The 23,695-nt window shown below is 42.8% G+C and overlaps 1 protein-coding gene across 3 annotated transcripts in view; it reads left to right on the forward strand.

The window, feature by feature from the left end:
- The first annotated feature begins 12,396 nt into the window (after positions 1-12,396).
- Positions 12,397-23,695, forward strand: part of Dcaf5 (DDB1 and CUL4 associated factor 5) — a 94,765-nt gene continuing 83,466 nt past the window's right edge. Inside the window, exon 1 of one of the 3 annotated variants that reach the window (XM_027418399.2) lies at positions 12,397-12,525. Coding sequence is in view for 1 of the 3 variants with exons in the window: in XM_027418398.2 (XP_027274199.1) it covers positions 12,491-12,704 (214 nt within the window). In the remaining 2 variants the exon portion in view is untranslated. Of the gene's footprint in view, positions 12,705-23,695 lie in introns of all 3 variants that reach the window. The other 2 variants (XM_027418398.2, XM_027418400.2) reach the window with 2 other exon arrangements.

A 23,695-nucleotide genomic window follows, 5' to 3' on the forward strand; every position in this document is an offset into this window, starting at 1 on the left:
AGAAAGCAAATTCCAGGCTGGAGAGATGGCTCAGAGGTTAAGAGCACCGACTGCTCTTCCAGAGGTCCTGAGTTCAATTCCCAGCAACCACATGGTGGCTCACAACCATCCGTTGTAAGATCTGGTGCCCTCTTCTGGTGTGCAGATGTGCAGAATGTTGTATACATAATAAATAAACAAAATCTTAAAGAAAAAAAAGAAAGCAAATTCCATATGGAGGTTCTTTGATGCTCATCATCTTTTGAAGTAAACTGGCATTGTCAGGAGCAAACAGGTCTTGTAGGGAAAGCTGTAGCCAGCCCCTAAGAAGGCGTGGCTATATTTCTACCTGACTCCGTACTGGTAATTACCTACTATAAGGTCTCACTGTCATGAAAAGCCTTAGGTTATGAAACATATTAAATGCCATGTTTTGTAGGTCTTTCGAGTGTTTGAAGACCATTTATCTATCCAAATAAACCAAAATCCATACCAATGTAAATATTTTGACATTAATAGCTGCTTTTGGATTAAAATAGATTCAATAATCTACCCTTTTATCTCATTATTTCTATATCATACCTCTCTTTTTCCCTTGGAAAGAGATCTTTGAATTTAACTCGTTTAGTTTTTTTCCTAACTATGACTAATAACAACTTGTAACCAACCCTCTTTAGATGATGACAAACTTCCATAACCAATCTTTTGGGAATATGGATGTTGTCTTATCTAGACTGTTTCCTGTTGTCTGGGGGGTACTGGCATCTTTGAGGGATGCTGAGAAAATGAAGGATAATGATTATGCATTGACTGGAGTATTTTGTTAGGTTGGACCATCTCAACCAGCAGCCTTGAAGATGTTTCGGATTTAGAACTCTGAGGAAACTCTAACAGAGGCATTTTGAGATGCTTGATCACCTGGGTCATCCATTTTCATTGGTGTCTGGTCTCCTTGTTCTAAAAATATATAAACTTTTAAAGGTATCATACAATTTTATATTAATACAAGTAGAGACTGTGTATTGTGCACAAGTGATGTGGGAGGTCCTTCTGTATGCTGTGAAATATGTTTCTCTTATGGTTTGATGGATAAAGTTGTTTTGGCCAATGAGCAGGCAGGATGCAGCCAGGCAGGAAATATAGACAGGGTTACCAGACTAGGATAAAGCTCCGAGGAGGACCACAGAGAGTGAGTCACAAGGGAGATGCTATGTAGCTATAAGGAAGGTAGGATACATACGGGCATTCTTCAGTAAGTCAAGGCCATGTGAAGATACATAGATTAATAGAATGGGTTAATAATTAAGAGAGAGCTAGCCAGTAAGAAGCCTAAGCTATTGGCCAAACAGTTAATATAAGCCTCATTGTGTTTATTTGGGACTTAACGGCTATGGGACTGGGTGGTACAGAAACTTCCATCCACACACAAGTTAGCCAAAGCTGATGTTTTGTTTTATGTTTGAGCAAGTAAAATATACATTACATGACTTGTAGGTTTGCTTTTTTTATGTTTATTTCTTTGTCTGTAGACAGAGTTTTCAGGAGTCTTCCCAGATCAAACCTAATCCATATCAACCTGGAGTGATTCCATAGCCTCTCATTTCCTGTGGAAATAAAAGCATAACTTCTTCCCCAAAGCAACAAACCTTGGACTTCCATTTTGAAATCAAGATTTTTGAAAAATATATAGGTTGCTTTAATCTAGTAGCTTCCATAATCCAATTTCTCTTAACTAGTTCACCAGCAGTCAAAAAATTCAAAAACAACACAATAACATACAGGATACAGACTTTCTGTGTATTTCCCATATTTACATGGCTTATTCTTTTTATTACTTTATTCCTTTTCTAAACTTTATTATTTTAAACTATTTTTAATCTATGACATATATATATATATATATATATATATATATATATATCTTTTTTCTTTTATCTCTCAAGCCTATGTATTTTTTACATACACTGTAACCCATTTAGAGATTTTTTTCAATCTGGATCTGTCTTTACCAAACAAACATCTGTATTGTTTTTTGATCATATGGTGGCTATGTCAGCCACTGGCACTGCTCAGCTCCGTGAATGGTTCTAGCACATGGCAGTTGGTAAATGGCTCCATCCCACAGGCAGCTGCTGAGAGATGTGTCTCTGTATTGTGGTTGGCGTGAGAGACACAAGACTAGGAAGTCACATTTGGTTCTGTTTTTGCGTGTCTAGACCCTTTTTAAAAGCTTTCTCGGGTCTTATGTGGATGTAGGTGCCAGATGTTTGGGTGCCATTTGTAGGTAGAGTTTCTCTGTGTCCCAGAAGCTGCTCTCAAATAACCACACAGAGACTTAATATTAATTGTAAATGCTCGCCCAATAGCTCAGACTTGTTACTACCGAACTCTCTCATTTTAAATTTACCCATATTTCTTATCTATGCTCTGCCATGTGGCTTGATACCTTTTCTCAGTATGACAAGTTCATCTCCCCCTCTCCATGTCTCCTCATGACTCCTCACACTCCTCTTCTCCCCTTTCCCAGCATTCTCTTAGTCTGGTTCTCCCTCCTAATCTTATCTTGCCTAGGTATAGACCAGTCAGTTTCTTTATTAAACCAATCACAGTCATACAAAGGAATATTCCACAGTCACTGATTGACAGTGTAACACTGAAGCTTGGAATAAGGATATTAGATCAATTAAAAGTTAAGATCCAGTTATGACCAAATCTTTTCTCAAACTTCCAGTGCCAATGAATGTTGCTTTTCTCTCCTTCACAGAGGCACTATAACTATCCCTGACACTGAAGGAAAAATTTTCCCAGATTTACAAAATATTTAAATTCATACAGGGTGGTGCACGCCGTTAATCCTAGCACTCAGGAGACAGAGGCAGGCGGATCTCTGAGAGTTCGAGGCTAGCATCATCTACAGAGTGAGTTCCAGGATAGTCAGGGCTACACACAGTGAAACCCTGTCTCAAAAAACAACAAAACATTTAAATTCAAAGAAAAGCATAGGTTACAGTATATCTTTGGGGAAGAAGAAAAAGGAGGAGGGAGTAGGAAGGACAGGTAGATGAAAATGGGGGAAAGTATTGCATCTATGGAATTCATTCATTTTTCCATATACATCATTGTTCATAATCTGCTGGGATGACGGACTAGCTGACTAATGTCTATGGCTTCAATGTCAGTGCTAGAGAGAGACAGCACCTTGAATGACTAGGATTCTTATAAAAAAATTCATAACTGTCCAATAAGAACATAAATTCTTCCATATATGTTGCTGCTTCTCTGTAGACAGAATACATGGATCCAGGAATCATGGGTTAAAGATGGAAATGAATTGTCTCTAAATAGCCACTTTCAAGATGTCCACTTCCATTTCTGCAACTCCGTAGGACTTAGATTGCAAAAGAGAAATGCTTCTGTCTCAAAATACAACAGTTCCCTTGAATAAGAAATTGAGATGCTACCTAAACAATTTAGGCTTGTCAGGCCCTAAACCAGTAGCCAAGAAGAAAATGCTTGGCTGCTGAGGCAATTGATCCTAATTATGGAAATTGGTTTTCAGAGAGAGAGAGAGAGAGAGAGAGAGAGAGAGAGAGAGAGAAAGCAGGGGAGAGAGGGAGGGAGGGAGAGAGAGAGACAGAGAGACAGACAGACAGACAGACGACAGACAGACAGACAGACAGACAGACAGACAGACAGAGGGGAGAGAGAGAGAGAGGGAGGGAGGGAGAGAGAAAGAGAATTGTGAATGCATGCAGGCACCTACTGAGGCCAGAAGAGGGACTTGGATCCCCTGGAGCTGGGTTTACAGGTGGTTGTGAGCTGCCAAACATGGGTACTAGAAACAAAACTTGGGGTCTCTGGAGCTCTTAATGGCTGGACCATCTCTCTGGCCTCTGAATTTCTGCTACCTGATGAGGACTGGTACCCAAGTTTCTCTGGAATCAAAGATTCTTTGGTCTTGTGCATGCTGTCATAGTCTCTGTGACTCCCTATGTCCATAGCTCCATGTTGTGTCTGGAAGATGTTATCTCCTTGGAGTCATCTACCACCTCTGGCTCTATGATCTTTCTACTTGTGGCCTCGTGACCTCCTACAGAAACTAGCACAGGAACAGCTTTGTGGCTTCCTTCTTTTCAACCTGGGGGTGGTATGCATGGGAGTTCAGAGAGTAAATTACAGGAGTTCTCCCCTTACACTGTTTCAGTCCCAGGAATTGAACTCATGGTCATCCTGAGCCAGAGGGCCTCCACTTGGTGAGCCAACTTGTTGGCCCCTCTTCTAACTTCTTATTTATATTCAGAAAAAAAAAAACCAACTCTTGATTCCTTTTTTTCTTTTTCTTTTTTTCTTCAAAATATTCAACTGTGACCTTGAACTTGAAAAGTAATTGGCATTACCTATATTTGGATACTCTAATTTACTAATAAGTGGAAGTTTCCTCTGCTCACAATGATCATCCCAGGGCTGACGAGGTGGATGAACTGGTAAGAGTACTTGCTATCACACCCAATGACCTGAATTAGATCCCTAGGACTCACATTGTGGAATCAGAGAACTGACCCCACAAGTTGTTTACTTCCACATTCTCTCTCTCTCTCTCTCTCTCTCTCTCTCTCTCTCTCTCTCTCTCTCACACACACACACACACACACACACACACACACTAAATAAATGTAAAGATAGTTAAAAAAAAAAGAATGCTCTTCCCTAAATAACTAAAATGGTTTCCCCTGCTTCTCCTTTAAATCTTTAGGCTTTTAAAAAGTTTTTTGTTTTTTTTTTTAAATGTGTATGAGCACTTTCTTTGCACATAATATGTCTGGGCACCCAGTTGCATGCCTGGTGCCACTAAGAGGCAGCTGTCAGATGTCCTAGCTGTGAGCTAACATGTGGATACTGGGAATGGAACCCTTGTCCTTTCAAAGAATAATCAGTGCTTTTAACTGCTGACTGCGGGGCCATCTTTCCAGCCACCAACCCCACCATTTTTCCCAGTCTCCCTCATCCCTCAACACACACACAAAGTCTCACTGTGTAGTGCTGGCTGGCCTGAAACTCATAGAGATCCACCTGTCTCTGCCTCCCTAGTGCTGGGATTAAAGGGTGCTAAACATTTTTTAACATTGGGAATTATTTCAACATACTAACTTTGGGAGAAAGGCAGTAACATGCAATGGACCAATACAGTGGAGAAAGCAGGGGTGGGTAACTAATGGAGCAAGCCAATGAGAAGACCAAATGGGGAGTGGCTTTAATGAAGTGATCTTTAAAGAAGAATTTTGCAGTGGGAAGACCAGAAATTCAGGCAGGTCTCAATTGCATGATCCTTGAGAAATGGCAGAGAGATCAAGGCTGAGGACAAGGCTTGTCAATCCATGTCCTCGATCCATGAAGCTTTAGAAAGTTACACTTTTTTTCTCCCTGAGATGGGTTTCTCTGTGTAGCCCTGGCTGTCCTGGAACTCGCTCTGTAGACCAGGCTGGCCTTGAACTCACAAAGATCTGCCTGCTTCTGCCTCCTGAATGCTGGGATTAAAGGCGTGCACCACCAGCACCTGGCTGAAAACTTGTTTTTTAATGTTTTTATCTCCACTCTACAATAGCATTCCACTTTAAAATGTGTCAGCTCGGTGGCTACCTAATTTTCACAAGACTACACAGCTGATGAGAGATGCAGCCACTTGGAGAGTTCTAGTTTGACCTTTCTGATTTCAATTCTCCCTGACTGCGTATTTCTCACACAGAAAGGGCCTCAGCTACCTCATCCTCTAATACACTAGCCTCACAGCAGAGTGGCAAGTGCATGTCCACAGGGTGTAAGAGCCATCTGAATGTGGAAGACATTTCTCTTTCCCATCCTCGAGTGTGTGTGTGATGTTGGATTTTTTTTTTTTTTTTTTTTTTTTTTTTTTTTTTTTTTTTTAGACAGTGTCTCACATAGGTCTTAAACTTCTGAATCTCTTCTGTCTGCCTCTGGAATGTTCAGATTACAGTAGTTTTTAAATCTAAGAAAAAAAAAACAAAATAATTCAGCTTTGCTATTTACTACATAGATAGATGTTCTTATCCCCATTTTGTTGGTTGGTTTTGAGCCGTTATGGTGTCTTGAGAGACATAACAGTTTTTGTTTTTGTTTTTGATTTTTCGAGGCAGGGTTTCTCTGTGTAACTTTGGAGCCTGTCCTGGACCTCACTCTGTAGACCAGGCTGGCCTCAATTCACAGAGATCCACCTGCCTCCCAAGTGCTGGGATTAAAGGTGTGGACCACCATTGCCCAGGGACAGTTTTATAGTACAGATGGGAGCTGGTGCTCCCCGAGTAATATTTTTGAGGGTCCAAGGAGTGATGTTAATTTTTGTAAAAACATAAATCTTACATAGTAGGATTTTTCTTTCTTTCTTGGAAGAATTTTTAATTATGTGCTTCTGTGTGTGGGTAGGTGTACATGATGTCAGTGCCCTCTGAGTCCAGAAGAGGGTGTTGGATGTCCTGGAGCTGGACTTACAGGTGGTTGAGAGTCATTCAGTATATAGGTGCTGCAAACTGAACTTGGGTCCTCTGCAAGAACAGTGTGTGCTCTTAACCTCTGAGCCACCTCTTTAGCCCCTTACAGCAAGATCGTTACAAAAGCAGTGGTTCTCAACCTGTGGGTTGCAACCCATTTGGGGGTTGCATATCAGATATTTACATTACCATTCTTAACAGCAGCAACATCACAATTATGAAGTAGCAACACAATGAAATAATTTTATGGTTTGGGGTCACAACATGAGGAACTGCATTAAAGAGTCGCAGCATGAGGAAGGTTGAGAACCCCTGAACTACAGTCATCTACAACGAGATATACTGGTTGATCATGAAGGGATTGGTTTCATCCAGGACTATAACAGGTGTTTCAAGGTATTAAAATAGTTGTCAGGATCTATAAATAACTTGTGCTTTTACAAAAAGTCAATCGTTAACAGTCTGCTGACTTTGTCAACAATAATAAGGCAGTTGTCAGTTGTACACTACTTTGCAAATACTAAAAAACAATATTTTTAAATTCTGTTCCAGTGTAGGCTCGGCATTTTGACAAGTGAGAAAACAGCTGCTTTTCAAAAGCTGCTCCAAAGGATATTTTGAAAAATGATATTTAGAAGTATTTCCATTACGGTATATTTTCTGTTTTGTTTATTTATTTAAAAATGCTAGGATCTCTATGTGGTCCTGGCTGGCCTGAGGCTGACTACATAGAGTACATTGGCCCTGAACTTGCCACAGTCTTCCTTGTCTCTACTTCTGTTGTGCTGGGATTATAGTTGAAGTCATTTATTGTTTGATAAGTGGGTCATCAGGCATGTTGACTGACACCTGTAATCCTGTAATCTGTGACACTTCAAGGTCAGCCTGGACTTCATGGTGAGACCCTGTCTCAAGAACACCCAAAACTCAAATCAACATATATATATATATATAATTTCTAAAAGCTTACAAATACCTGCATGAAAATAGTCTTATGTAACTCTGTATAATGGTAACTTTTTATCATTTTTTTATTTGAATTAGAAACAAGATTGAATTACATGACAATCCCAGTTCCCTTCTCCCTCCCGTCCTCCCCTACAACCCCCCAACTAAAACCCTACCTATCACATATCCTTTCTTCTAATCTTCACCTGATTCAACCTTTCTGCTCCCTCATGACCTCTGCATCCTTCCTCTTCTTCCCTTCTCATTCTTGTGGCTCCCTCCCCCCTCTTCCCTCTCAATTTGCTCAGGAGATAGTGACCCTTTCCCCTTCTCCAGGGGACAATGTTTGTCTCTTTTAGGGTCCTCCTTGATTACTAGTTTCTCTGGCAGTATGGATTGTAGGCTGGTAATCCTTTACTCTATGTCTAAAATCCACATATGAGTGAGTACATATCATGTTTATCTTTTTGTGATTGGGTTACCTCACTCAGAATGGTTTCTTCTAGTTCCATCCATTTTCCCGCAAATTTCAAGATTCTATAATGGTAACTTTTTAATGATTATATTTGTGTTCATGTGTAGCTTTGCAAGGTCTTAGGTTAATTCTCAAGCACCAGAGCAGGATATGGTGGCTTACTCAGTACCTCTACAAAGATCAGTGTGTCAAAGGCTTTGAGGTTATGGAAACATTGAGAAGTGGGCCCTACAGGGCGTACGTTAGGCTACTTGCTTATCCCCCATCAGGGTTTCTCTGTGTAGCCCTGATGTCCTGGAACTCTCCCTGTAGATCAAGCTGGCCTCAAACTCAAGAGGTCTGTCTGTCTATGCCTCCTGATTGCTGAGATTAAAGGCATGCACCATTATGCCCTGGCAACTAAATATGCATTCTTGAACTCTTTTAAAGAATTACGTGTTTATATAATCTGTGTGTGGATGGTGATGGTGGGATGCACATGCACACCAGTGGAGGTCAGAGGACAATTTAATGGAGTCAGTTTCTCCTTCCAACCTTATGTGGGTGTGAGCGTTGAACTCAGGTTGTCAAGCTTCCAACCATCAGGTAGCAAGTGCCTTTACCTATTGCAGCATCTCATCACCCAGTATTTTATATACATATACGTGTGTGTGTGTGTGTGTGTGTGTGTGTGTGTGTGTGTGTGTGTGTGTATATATATATATATATATATATATATATATATATATTATTTGGTTTTTCCAGACAGGGTTTCTCTGTGCAGCATTGGAGCCTATCCTGGCAGTCGCTCTGGAGACCAGACTGGCCTTGAGCTCACAGAGATCCCCCTGCCTCTGCCTCCAGAGTCCTGGGATTAAAGGTGTGCACCACCAACGCCCGCTTCTTCTTTTTTTTTTTTTTTTTGGTTTTTTGAGACAGGGTTTCTCTGTGTAGCTTTGGAGCCTATCCTGGCAGTCGCTCTGGAGACCAGGCTGGCCTTGAACTCACAGAGAGCCACCTGCCTCTGCCTCTCGAGTGCTGGGATTAAAGGCATGCGCCACCAACGCCCGGCTTCTTCTTTTTTTTAAGATTTATTTTCATCTGGGCAAGGTGTTGTTCACCGTTAATCCCAGCACTTGGGAGGCAGAGTCAAGCAGATCTCTGAAGTCAAGTCCAGCCTGGTCTTGAAGTGAGTTCCTACACATAGAAGCCCTGTCCCAGAAAAAACAAACAAACAAACAAACAAAAAAACAGATTTATTTTTATATTAGATGTACAAGTGCTTTGCCTGCATGCATTGCCTATGGAAGCCAGAAGAGGCTTCAAGTTCCTTGGAACTGGAGTTGCAGCTGATTGTTAGCAGCCATTTGGGTGCTGAGAATTCCTCTGCAAGAGCAGGCAGTGCTCTAAACTGCTGAGTCATCTCTCCAGCCCCCTACATTCTTAATATAGGCAAATAAAAATGTGGTGCTTCACCTCCTGAAGTTAGTTATTATGGGTAGAGTTAATTTGGCAAATAAAAAATATAGGATACACCAGTGAGTTTCTATTTCAGATGAACAATGATTAATTAATTAAGATGAGTATCCCCGATGTAAATGTACATTTCTCTCTTGCCAGCTAGTTCTCAAATTACCATACAGAGACTTAGTTTAACTGTAAATGCTTGGCCAAATAGCTCAGGCTTATAATTAACTAGCTCTCACATTTAAATTAACCCATTTCTATTAATCTATGTATCACCAAGTGACTCATGGTTTTATCTATCCTTTGGCATCTTGTTCTCTGGAGGGTGGCTGGCATCTCTCTCTGACTCTGCCCTCCTCCCGGCTAGCATTTTCAGTTTGGCTTTCCTGCCTAGCCTTATTCTGCCTTGCTATAGGCCAATCAGTTTTTTTAAATTAACCAATGAAAGTAATACATATTCACAGTGTACAGAAGGATTATCCCACAGCACCCCAAGAGTTCATGGACAGACTAATACTAAAACACAACTCACCATTCTTCTGAAATTCATATTGAACTGAATGAATGCCTTTTATTTTCTCTGGCAACCCTATTTATAGAAAAGGGGATAATCCAGAGAAGCTGAGGGTATAGTTCAGTGGTAGAACACTTGTCTAGCATGCACAAAGCCCTAGATTCAGTCCCTAGATTTGAAAAAAAAAGATAATAAATCTGTCCCGAATACCAGTAGGCTATAGAGACTAGGTGGTACTATGTCTTTGCTCTAGTTGGTCACTAAAAGTTAGGGAACTTTCCAGCAAAGCCCTAGAATTGGGCTAGCTTGTGACCAGATCCTGAACTATTTTTAGGCTGGGGTTTTTCCAGGGATTGGGGGGAAAAGAGAGTCATATTTAAAATAGTGGATTAGAGTATGTACTTAAGAGGGGGAGAAGAAGGTGTGCCTTACATATTGACAGAGTAAAGGCCATTTCAGACACATCATTACTAGGCCTCTCTCTACCCTGAGCAAATAAGGCAGGAAGGAATGATGACTTATTAATTCAAAGGAAACAGAGGTCCCTTTTTAAGTTGAGTATGTCAAGCAAAGGAACTGAGATGAGAAATAACCTTGCAATGAATGGATAAAACTTTATTGCTGTTGTTTTGAGACAGGGTCTCAAGCAGCCCAGGCTGACACTGAACTCCTGATTCTCCTACCTCCACTTCCAAGTCCTTGGATTACATCTCTGCACCACTGTGTACATAGGATAAAACTCTTTTTGTTTTCCAAGACAGGGTTTTTCTGTGTAGCCCTGGCTGTCCTGGAACTTGTTCTGTAGACCAGACTGGCCTTGAACTCACAGAGATCCTCCTGCCTCTGCCTCCTGAGTGCTGGGATTAAAGGCAAGCATTGCCACTGCCTAGCAGGATGAAACTTTAAAAAAAGAAAGCATTACATATTTTCCTATTTAGAGGCGCATATTCCATTAGGGCTCTCATTGTGTTTTTTTTGATTTGGTGACTTTCTAGTAAGTTTAGAATGTTACAATATGGACTTTCAAATTAACTATTTGCAAAAAGACGTAATTTTGCTTGCTAGGTGAACCTCTTCCATGTTCATCCCATCTTTAACGTAAGAATTTCTTTAGTCCATTTTTCATCAATGGTTGTATTCAACCACTCTTGTGCTGTCTCTGGTCCTCAGGATGTAATTCCTATTAAATCAAAACTGACACCTCCCTGTTTCAGGAGTTAATTACCACCAATGACAAAGGATAGTTTCTTGGGAAAGTACTACATTGAAAAGAGGACTTTCAACTGTACCTGGTAAAATTCCAGTGCACTTATCCAATTTCCTCACTGAGGTCAACTTGGGGACTACTGAAATGCAGCTACTTCTGACTTGTATTGTGACTGCTGGCTAACAGGTATGCATCCTCATAGCTCCACACTCCAGACCTTTGGCCTCACCACTAGCAATGAAATAAGATACAGCTAGGTTCTTACAATGTTTCTTGCAAATAAATCTGGAACCAATGGACAGAGGACTTTCTCAATTTAATTTTTTTTCCTTTGGTTTTTTGAGACAGGGCTTCTCTGTGTAGCTTTGGAGCCTATCCTGGCAGTCACTCTAGAGACCAGGCTGGCCTCGAACTCACAGAGATCCGCCTGCCTCTGCCTCCCGAGTGCTGGGATTAAAGGCGTGCGCCACCAACGCCCGGCTTCAACTTAATTTTGGCAATTTTCTTTTCACTTTTTTTTTGGGGGGGGGCGGGGTTGTTAGTGCTAGAGTTGAACCCAGGGTTTGAAGCTTGCTAAAAGCCCATGCTCCACCACAGAGTGACAGGCTCAGTCCCTTCTTTTAACCCCCCTTCTCTTTTCACCTCCGTATACCAAGTGTGTCCTATCTTACAGAACAATTCTGCCTTTTTTTTTTTTTAACCGATGGGCTGGGGGTGGGGCGGGCGAATTAGATAACCGAATCGGGGAATAGAAGGGTAGCGATAAATTTTTTTTGGGGGGGGACAGGTGCACTGACAAAAACAGACAACCTTCTTCCAGACGTCCAGTCCAATGCCGGGTTCCCTCATTTGGACAGGGGCTGGGCGCCCCAGGAGGCAGCCAGCAGCGCTGGGCGAGCCGGGGCCCCTCTGAGAGAGGAGGGGGAGCCCGCGGCCCGGCTGCCACTCTGATTGTTACGCGTGTCCAACTTCACAGAGTGCGGCGCGCCGGTTTGCACCGGGGCCGCCGTCCAGCGCCAACCGTGGTTCGGCGCGGGCAGCCGCCGCCGCTCAGCCACCGCCCGCCGTCACCCGGCAGCCGTCTGCGGGGGAGGGGCGGCTGGCGCCCGCGTTCTCCGGCCCCGCGGCCGGCGGAAGGGCCCCGCACCGCGGAAGCGCGACCGCAGCTGGGGATCAGCTGCTGGAGGAGGCGGAGAGGCGGAGCCTAGGGGGGAAGGGGAGGGAGGGACGCGACTGTGAGGAAGCCGCGAACGCCGCCGACCGTCTGCACACCTCGCTCCGTCTGCCATGGCTGGTTAAAGAAGCCTCGGGCTCGCCGCGCGCGCGGGGAGGGACGGGAGGGGAGCGGCGGCCGGCGTGCGGCCGAGGGAGGGGCGGCGGGCGCGAGCGGCGACGGCGGCGGCGGCGGCGGTTCCAGCATGAAGAGGAGAGCTGGCCTGGGGGGCAGCATGAGGTCAGTGGTGGGCTTCTTGTCCCAGCGGGGCTTGCATGGGGACCCCCTGCTCACTCAGGACTTTCAGAGGAGACGCCTGCGGGGCTGCAGAAACCTCTACAAGAAGGACCTTCTCGGCCACTTCGGCTGTGTCAATGCCATTGAATTCTCCAACAATGGAGGCCAGTGGCTGGTCTCAGGTAAATCAACCCCCTTCCTTCCCCTCCCCGCGCTTCCCGGTCCCCTCTCAGCTGCCCCTTGCCCTTCCCCGCCACCCTCCTGCTGCCCCGAGTCCCCACCCCCGCCCTTGCCAACCCCTCTCCAGCGGTGGGAAGATTTGGTGTGAAATTAATACCATTGCAGGGGGAGGGAGGAGGGACGGAGGGAGGGGGAGGGAAGGAAGGAAAGGGAGAGGAGAAGGAGAGGATGTCTTCTCTCTCTATGTGTGTGTATATATATATATATATATATATATATATAAATATATATATATATATATATATATATATATATAATATGGTTGACAGGTCCTTAATGCGCTTTATTCCAAGTGCAAAGTGGTCCCTCCGGATGCCCGCCCCACGAGTGTGGGTCGGGGAGGGGGGCGAGGTTACGGCTTGACTAAGTTGGATGGCAAACTCTTCCTCTGCGTAGTTTAAAAGGTGCGGGGGGCACTGGGGGAGGAGCAGGGATCGCAGTGGGGAGAGGCCAAGAGAAGCTCGAGTCCCGGTCTTCCGTGTCTTGGAGAAAATAGGCCTCGGAGCCGGAGGCCGGCGGTGACAGGGAGGGACAGCCCAGGGGCCAGCGGGGTCGGGGCGGGTGGTGACGGGCAGCTGAGAGGCGTCCCCTCCCCCGGGCTCTCTCAGGGCCCAGTCCCATCTCCCTCCACGCAGTGGCAGCCTCTTCCGCGTCTTGTTTTTATTATGGTTCGGAGAGTGTCGAGGGCTCTGGAGACCGAGGGACAGCAGCCTGAACTCGGGTGTTCTGCTCCAGGGGCAGGGGTTCGGGGCGACCCCTGAGGGACTTGCTGGCGGGAGGCGGGCCCCAGCACCCCCTTCACCCCGCGGCTCCTGTTGCTGGGCCGCTCGCCTTCTTTCCCCGCCCCCCCCCGCCCCCTTCCCCTGTTTTAGCTAGGCCTACTTGCCTCCAGGGTCTCTCCCCCCCCCGCCCCGCCCCCGGGGTGGGGAAAGTGGTGCAATCGAGGCCGGGGCTCCGGCCGGGCAGTGTAGGCCTTGCTCTCTCGGGGCTCCTAGCGACAGGCATCTGAATCGATAGCCTATTGCTCCCGGGGAGGCCGGGCCCGAGCGGTGGCGGCGCCTGCGTACGCGGCGGTCGGGGTCGCCGGCCGCCGCCCGCTCGCTCCTCCCTGGGGTCGCGGCCCCGAGCGAGGGCGGGTGGAGCTGGGCTCTCGCCGGGGAAGGGGCGGCTCCCACAAACCCGACTGCGTTGCGAAGGGCCTAGACCAGATCGGGCGTTCCCGCTCGCCTCCTTCCTCCGCTCCTTTTCCTACATTGGGAGGGTTGAAGGGGGAGCCCAGCGCTAGACGTGGCGCTTGACTTCACCCAGGTGGATGGATCCCCGAATGGCTTTCTCATTTGCGTCAGTGGGCCAGCTCTCCAGAAACTTAAGCGATTAAGGCAAAGCATCTGCCTTTGCAAGTAACAGGCGGAAGTGACACCATGAGTATGGTCCAGTTTGTGGGTAGCAGAGATAAGAGGTCTGTGATTATTTCATGATAAACCGGAGATTTCTCCAGAACTGACCCCACCTTTTCACACTGGATCATTTTCTCCTTGCATAGAGTTTGGACCCTAGATGACACTCCCACATCACCCCCAAGAAACCTAGTGTGCTACATTAAACAGCTTCCTTCCACACACCACGTCGTAGAATTTTTATCTAATAAATTTCAACTACAAAAATGGAGAAAGACCCCCTTCCTTAAAGGGTGTTTCTGTGTTAGTAATACAACTAATGTATTACGACAGAGAGAGGCTCCCAGACAGTCGGTTTACCTACGGAATGAGGGACTCTGAGGATACTCTTACAATGAGCTAATTAATCATAACCGACCACACATAGCCCCAGCTTAACACACTTTAGATATAAGCTTGAAATATAATAGTCATACCATAAAGTTATCCCGGTCAAAGTTAATGCATTTTATACTTTTTTTGTTTTGTTTTGTTTTTGAGATGGGTTCTCTGTGTAACCCTGGCTGCCTTGGAACTCAATCTGTAAACCAGGCTAGCCTCAAACTCAAGAGATTTGCTTGCCTCTGCCTCCTGGGCGCTGGGATTAATAAAGGCGAGCTCCACCACTGTCCAGTGCATTTTGCACTTAATCTTAAGCAAAAAGGCAGAGAGAAGTAATAGTTAATACATTTTTTAGAAGACCAGAAGGGCCACTGAGCTATGTGTACTCCCAGTATTATTTTGAGATCCTTACCTTGAGTACCTTTTGTTTTTGTTTTGGAGACAGGGTCTTGCTGTGTATGTAGCCCATGCCTTTTTCTATATCCTCTGTATTATAGTTGAGCCCCATTATCTCTAATCTTGGCCGGTTCATTTCTTTTTAATTTTTGTTTGAGAGTGAGTGTGTAGTTCAGGAGGGTCTGAACTCTGTATGCCACTGAGGATGACATTGAACTCCTACCGATGCTACCTCTCAAGTGGTGAGCTTTCTTTCTTTTATTTTTAGGAAACAGTGTCTCACACTTCTCCCAGGCTATTGTGGAACTCACATTGAAGTTCTAACTGGCCCCAGGTGCCTCAGCCTCTAGAGTGCTGGGATTGTAGGTGTGAGCCATGATGCCAGGTTCTTACCTTCAGTTTCTACTGTAGAAAAGGACTTTTCTACATAGGGGCAGGCTCTGGTTTTAGGTATTGGTTTCCTTTTCTGGTCCTGAGTTCATCCCTCTCCATCAGTTAATATTTCCTGGGTTCCAGCCAGCCTGCCCTTCCCCAGTACTCCTCCTGTCCCTGTTCTTCCTGTTTTGATGTGTGTGTGTGTGTGTGTGTGTTTTAATCTACTCCTGCCCTTGTTCTTAGTCCTTCCAGCAGTCAGTTCTTATTGGCCCTTTCAGTTTGACTCAAATATTTATTCCCAGAACACAAATTTTTTTTTTTAAAAGCAGCTCACCTTCCATTATTCGTACACAGCTTGTGTTAACACAGAGTTCTTCCTGCTTGCTTTTGACAAGGAAGCACCCTTGGGGATTGATAATACCCCGTAACTTGTTAAAGCTAATTAAAAAATATGTTTTCCCTTGAGAAGTCCTTTGGTGATCTTCTCACATTTAAAACTATTTGAAGTGTTATATTTTCATGCTTTTTTTTTTTTTTGCTCTCGTAGCCCAGGCTAGTATGGAGTAGATACTGACTCAGTGAACTCCTTGATCCTCCTGTTTCCACCTCACAGGTGGTGGGATTACAAACATGAGAATCCCTCCCCTTTGTAGTTTTTTTTTCCCCACTCATCACTGTCCCTTATTTACAATTATCATCGGAGGGGGTAATCACATACTAGTGTGAGACTAGTGCTCCTATTTCCAGTAAGTCACAATGATATTCACAATAGTATAATGGCATATCAGACTCTAGGATGGAAATTAGAGTTCTTTTGTGCATGTTGTTGTTTTTGTGTCTTGTTTGGATTGGTGATGTGTCTTGTTTGGATTGGTGAAGGCCCTTAGAGAATGGGGATACCTCTGTCATACTGTCTCTAGTTAATTGTTTTCATTTACCAATCGTTGTGGCAGGCCCACACTTTTTGTAATTAATACACAAGATTTGATAGAATTAAGACCTGAGACAAAAATATGTATTTGATTCCTGTGGCTGTATAAAGTGCTATTGCTTAAGGATACATCCTGTCCTAACAGCTGCCTTCCAGGGTTCAGTGAGGTTTACAGATAGTAAATGGAAAGGAAATCAGGACCAAAAAAGGTGTTCCACTATGGCAGCAAGGGTGAGAATAGTTGATGCTTTGAATTATTTGACATTTTTATTTTTATATTTAAACTTTTATTTATTTGTCTTATGTATATAGTTGGTTTGTCTACATATGTCTATGTCTGGTGCCCGAGGAACTCCTTGGATTGGAGTTACTGATGGTTGTGAGCCACCATGTGGTACTGGGAACTGAACCCAGGTGCACTGGAAGAGCAGCCAGTACTGTTAACTGATGAGACATCTCTCCAGTCTTATTTGACACTGTTAAGTTGTGAAAACTGGCCATGGTGGCATACACTTGAAATTCCATCCACTTGGGAGGTTAAGGCAGAAGACTGGAAGTGGCCGGTGTGGGTGTAATTTATCAAGAGTCTGTATTTTAAAAAATGCTTAGTTGTATGTATATCTATAGAGTGATTGGCCTAGGTTTTTTTTTTTTCGAGACAGGGTTTCTCTATGTAGCTTTGGAGCCTATCCTGGCAATCGATCTGGAGACCAGGCTGGCCTTGAACTCACAGAGATCCACCTGCCTCTGCCTCGAGAGTGCTGGGATTAAAGGTGTGCGCCACCAACGCCCTGCTTAACATTACTTCTAACATGAGAGGTAAGTCAAAACCTCTCACTTTTAAGAGTATTTTGTTTCTCAGACGGCGGTGGTGGCGCACCCCTATCTCGACAAACCAAAAAAAAGATTATTTTGTTTCTCATTTACATGTTTCACGTTCCAGATGTTTTTAAAGGGCCTAAAACGCAGCCTTCCTACCCCGGGTGGGACTCGAACTCACAATCTCTGGCTTAGGAGGGATTGGCCTAGTTTTTTAAGGCTCCCTGTCCAATTCTCTCAATCTGGGGTATACATACATACTCCTTAAAGTTCTGATCTTCTCTTTCTACCTCCCCAGTGCTAGGATTACAGGTATGTTCTATGACCATGGCTGGTTTTAAGGAAAATTAGTTTTTTTTGGTTTTTTTTTTTCATCAAAAAAGTTACTTTTGTTATTCTGTATCATTGACCAAACAAACAAACAAACAAACAAACAAACAAAAAACAGTGTCACTATGATACCTACTATGGAAGCAGTGTGGTATTGTGGCATGACAGAAATTGAAATTATTGCGAGGCTACTTAAACCTATGACCCTAGTTTTGTTACTAAGCCTCTCTGTGCTGTTTCCCTGGTCTGTACAATGGGAATACCAGGGCCAACCCGAAGGATTGTTGTGAGACTTAAGAGTAAGCAAAGTAAATGTTGGGTACTTAACAGAAAGCAGATTTCTCATAATAAAAATTGTTGATTTTCTTAACTTTTTTTGGTGCATAATTATATGGTGTTGCTCATAGTTGCCAGTTTGTTATAACACTGTTGGTAATAGACTGTGCAAATTGGACAGACAGTATGGTTTTGTGACTTTTGTTGTTACGATGCTGAGGATTGAACTCAAGTTCTGGGTATTCCAGGCAAGTGCTCTACCACTGAGCTATATCCTTAGCCTTTAATGGATTTTGTTTTGTTTTGAGACAGGGTCTTACTGTGTAGCCTTGAACTCATTATTTAGACCAGACTATCCTTGAACTCAGGATCCACTCAACTCTGCCTCCTGAGTTACTAGGATTAAAGGTATGTACCACCATGCCCTTAAGTATTTTTGAGATATCTCACTCTCAGTTTAGGCTGGCCTAAAACTCTTGATCCTTTTGCCTTGGCTCTAAAATGCTGGGATTACTAGTGTGGTTAGTTTTATGACTTTGTGAAATGAAGAGGCAATGTAATATGGAAAAAACCTGGGTTAGGGTGACATGTGATTTGAAGTTGGACGTCTTAGCAGTCACAGATTGTGTAATTTAGGTAAATTACTTCATTCTTCATAAAATAAGGGTAATAGATTGCTCAAACTACAAGACAGATAGATGGTAGTGAATGGTCAGTGAAATTGCCATGCATGAAAGTGCTGAGGATACGGATGTAGTTCAGTTAACAGATGGCACAAAGTCCTGGGCTCCATCCCCAGCACCACATAAACCTAGCACTGGATTAAGCTGTCAGGATGATTGATGCCTGTGATCCTAGTACTTGAGAAGTAGAGGCAAGAGGATCAGAAATTCAAGGCCATCCTTGGCTACATAGTGAAATTCAGGCCAGCCTAGGTTCATGTTTCCAAAGTCCAAAGCAAACCTATAAAAAGGGCACACAATTTGAAAAAGGGAAAAACTGAAGAGGTAGTGAATACTGTACATACTGGATCTGGGAGTGTGGTTCAGTGGTAAACCACTTGCCTAGCAGACATGAGATCCTAAATTCAAGTCCCACAACTACAGGTAAATAAACTACTCCAAAGTTCCCCTACATAGGTTAAATACAGTGCCCCTAAAAGGTTAAATCCAGAATATCCCATATATATATATATATATATATATATATATATATATATATAGTACTCTAACCTTGTTAGTATCATTAGGTTTGCTTGCAAGAAACACTTCATCCCTTGACCAATAATGCAATATATAACTTTAATATATATAGCTAATTATAAAGCATAAACTAGACTTTTAAAAGTAGTTAAAAGCACTGGCTACTCTTGGAGAAGACCGGGCTCAGTTCCTAGCACTCACATGGCTACTCACAGTCATCCATAACTCTTTGGATGATTGTAAGTACCCTCCAAGTTGAACATCTTTTTGAGATTTGTTTGGAAGACCAATCAGAAAATAGCTCTGTTTGTATCGGATATGAACTATAATATCTGTCTTACATCTTTTTTTAAATATTTTATTTATTTATTATGTATACAACATTCTGCTATAGTGTGTATATCTGCACACTAGAAGAGGGCACCAGATCTCATAACGGATGGTTGTGAGCCACCATGTGGTTGCTGGGAATTGAACTCAGGACCTCTGGAAGAGCAGTCAGTGCTCTTAACCTCTTAGCCATCTCTCCAGCCCACTTACATCTTTTTTTTTTTTTTTTTAATGTTTTACTGCATGTATGTGTCTGCACCACTTTATGCCTGATGCCCGGAAGCCAGAAGAGAGTGTCACATCTCCTGAACTGAAGTTATAGATGGTTGTGAGCCACTGTGTAGGTGCTGGGAAATGAACACAGGTCCTCTAGAAGATCAACCAGTCCCTTTAAATGCTGAACTATCTCTCCAGACTCTCTTATATCTTATAAATGTAAAGGTTTGTGTAAACAGAATCTTAGCAGTTTAAAAAAAAAGGGATTTCTTCTCTTTGGGAATGAAAGTTTGCTGTAATATTTCCTTTTCATTGAGGTTGAAGGCATTGGATTCTGTAGAGTTAGGAATTAGTAGCCCATATATACTAATTCTATATTACAGTAAAATTATTATCTCATTCTAGTGCTTACGACTAAATGTTAAGAAAAGTACCTCCAGCTAGCTAGGTGGTGGTAGCACACACCTTTAATTCCAGCACTTCCCCAGGAGGCAGAGGCAGGTGGATCTATGTGAGTTTGAGGCCAGCCTGGCCTACAAAAGTGAGTTCAGGACAGCCAGAACTGTTACACAGAGAAACCCTGTCTTTAAAGAAAAAGAAAAAGAAAAGTACTTCCAGAAGCTTTTCAAATAGCAGCTATGTTGTTCCAAAGTGAAGAGTTGTGAATAAGGAGAGAAATTTAGTTGTTTGGTCATGTTTTATAAAGGGAAATAGCTATCTAATCTATTGCATTTATATGGACCTCCAACATTGACGATAGGAGTCCATAGCTATGAAGACAGACTGAGATTCTCCACTCTTGCTAACTTAGTTGCCTTTGACTAAGTTATCCTCAGTGTCTCCTCATCCATGTCCTAAGGTCAGCAGTATCTCATGAGTTGTGATGAAGCTGACATAAGGGCCTTAGTCCTGGCTCTTGTCTTGATGTCCTACTGTTGCTACAGTTGCTGTTTCATTTCACCTCACAAATGAACAGAAACAAAGACATGCTCAAGTTGTGTCAAGCTCTCTAAGGGGGTTATCTTGCCAGTGTGGTCTATCTGTAGTTTCGTTGCCCTAAACACAGTTGTTTTTATTAAATCTGTGATGCCCCATAATGGGAGGTTTCCAGGATAGAGATAGGCATTCTCTCCTGTTGAGTCTCCAGTATTAAGCTGAGCTATACCTCTTACTATTGAAGGTCTTTGTTTCCTTTCTAGAATATTACTGAAAAAAGGAATCTGTTTTTCATTCTTAAGGCTGATTTCATGCAGTTACTATATAACTGAGAATGACCTTGAACTTATGATCCTCCTCTTCCTAAGTGCTGTGATTATAGGCGTAGGCTGCCACAGGTGGCTCAGAAGGAGGAATTTTTCTTTTGTAAATCTAGATACCTGTCAAAACCTTGTTACACAGCTTCCTTTCTTCTGAATTCCCATTCTTTATCAAAATTCTAGTTGTACCACCTTGCCTCACAACTGAAGGCGAAGCTTTTCTTTGGGATTGTCTGCTCCCCAAATAACCATACAGAGACTTATTAATTAAAGATGCTTGACCAATAGCTTAGGCTTGTTACTAACTAGCTCTTACAACTTAAATTAAATTAACCCATATTTCTTATCTATGCTCTACCTCATGACAGTACTGTTTTTTTCAGCAGGGCATGTTCATCTCCTGCTTCCTCTGCATCTGGCTGGTGACTCTACCCATTTCTTTCTAGTATTCTTTTTCTGCCTAGCTATCGGGCAGTTGGCTCTTTATTAAACCAATGAGAGCAAAACATCTTCACAGTGTATAAAAGGATTCCACAGGGCACTACTTAATCAGTACCCCTGAGGATTGTTTTTCTTAGTGATAGATAAGTTGACTGAGTTTGATGACTTAATAAATATACTTTAAAAGTTATTTTGCACACTCATATATGTGTGTGCATGATACTCATGATATTTGAGTGTGGGTCTCAGTACATGTGCCAGGGTCAGAGGGCAATTTTTGTGGAGTTGGTTCTCTTCTTCCACCTCCGTGTGGTTTCCAGGGATTGAACCAGGTCTTCAGGCTTGTGCAGCAAGTACATTTTACCCACAGAGTCATCTCCATAGCCTGCTTTATTATTTACTGTTATAACAGGTTCTGACAAGAACAACTGAAATTTGGATGTTTGGCAACTTCGGTTTAGTCTGGTGGGTGGGGAGTGACTGGTGGAGTCTGTATTGATTCAATCTTAGAATTGTTCAAAAAGATAAAAAGCTTTATGGTGTTAATTTTTCCTTTGAAAGAGTTTTGTAAAAGTACAGGCAGGTACAAAAACAAAATCATAAACTGCTCAAAGGTATGCATGGAGTAGCTGGTATAATCAGAGCTTATCATTTCCTATATCAGATGAGTTGAGACTGGAAAGAAAAATGGTCTGGGAATATTTACGTTTGCAATGGCTACTATGTTACTCCTCCATGGAGCCTTACTGTTTAAGCACTGGCAAACACTGTTTTCAATGTCTAGCTCTATTCTAATTGCTTTTGTTCTTTTGAGTGTCAACAATTCTATACTTGGCTTGTGTAATTCAATAGGGCTTTCACAATAGTTATCAGAATATGACAGTTATTAGATAATATCCTCTCATCCATTTGTTATTTTTGTTTATTTTGAGACAGAGTATCACTTTGTATCCTAGGCTGGTCTTGAACTTACAAATATCCAGCTGCCTTAGCCTAGTGTTTTGGGACTACCAGTTATATGCCTTTTATTTTATTTTACTATTTTGTGTGGACCTGTGAATGCACTTAAGAGTCATGGCATGCCCAGTGATGGTGGCACAGACCTTTAATCACAGTACTCAGGAAGCAGAGGCAGGGAGAATGTCTGAGTTTGAGGCCAACCTGGTTCACAGAGTGAGTTCAAGGACAGTCAAGGCTACAGAGAAAAACCCTGTCTCAACCTGCTACCCCCCTCCCCAAAAAAAGAGTCATGATTTGCAAAATGTATGAGGACAACTTGTAGGATTTGATTCTCCCTTCCCACGGTCAGACTTAGCAGTAAGTGCCTTTACCCACTGAGCCACTTTACTGACCCCTTAAAATAAATTTAAATCACTTTGTTAGTGTTGCCATAAATTTCATCAGAAGTAACTTCACACATTAACAAGTATTGAGTTCACTGTGGCAAATACAAGTTTTTGGAAATTCTTTTCACTTGAAAAGTTGAATTTTATCATAGGCTATATATACTGCTAATTATTTTCCTTGAGATCACAGGCTTATCTTGGTCATTTTTGAGAAAATATTGCCAAGTCCCTGAGTCTTGATAACCATAGTTTGTCTGTTTCAGTAAAAACTGGTAAAAATGGAAAAGACATCCAGTTCAGCAATGTTGAAGAAATAATTGTTCTGCATGCTTATGTTTTATTGAGTACTTGGAGTTTTATTATACAGAGTGTTAGGGAGTATTCTGTGGTTAATTTGATTTAATTATTTTTACTGTCTCATCAAGGGCATGTTAAATAAAGATGGCATTTTTGTTTTGTTTTACTGCAAGTGATTAGCAGTTATGAATACACTAATGAGGGGCTGGAGAGATGACTTTGGTCGAGCACTTGCTGTTCTTGCAGAAGGCCAGGGTTTTGTTCCTAGCACCCACTTACTGATTTACTGCCATCCATAACTCTAGTTCCAAAGGATCTATCTTCTGACCTCTGAAGGATACCAGGTCACACATGGTGCACTTACATACCTACAGGCAAAAAGACTCATGCATATAAATTAAGTAAATAAGCAAAAAATATAAAGAATACACTGACCAGTATAACTTGTGTTATTGCTCTAGTCAGCTCTGAGGTATCAGTGGTTTGCTTGTCATTACTTTTGGAATATATCAGTACAGTGTCAACACAATTTTAAAAAATGGCTGGTGAGATGGCTCATTGGCTAAAGGGCACATTGTGCAAGCTTGATATCAGTAGTTTGATTCCTGTTACCCACAGAGGATAGAGAAAACCCAAATCTCAAAAGCTGTTCTCTGACCTTGTGGTGGTTTGAATTAGAATGGCTCCCATAGGCTCATCTATTTGAATGCTTGGTTCCCTAGTTGATAGATGGTTTAGGTGTGTGGCCTTCTTGAAAGAGGTGTGCCAATGGGAGTGGGCTTTGAGGTGTCAAAAGTCTATACCTGCTCTCAGCTACTGCTCTAGCTCCATACCTGCTTGTCTGCCTCCATACTCCCCACCATGATGCTCACAAACTCACCCTTTGTAAGTCAGCTCCAAAATAAATGATTGGGTCATGGTGTCTCTTCACAGCAATAGA

This window comes from Cricetulus griseus, chromosome 5, assembly GCF_003668045.3.
Source record: "Cricetulus griseus strain 17A/GY chromosome 5, alternate assembly CriGri-PICRH-1.0, whole genome shotgun sequence".
Classification (NCBI taxonomy): domain Eukaryota; kingdom Metazoa; phylum Chordata; class Mammalia; order Rodentia; family Cricetidae; genus Cricetulus; species Cricetulus griseus.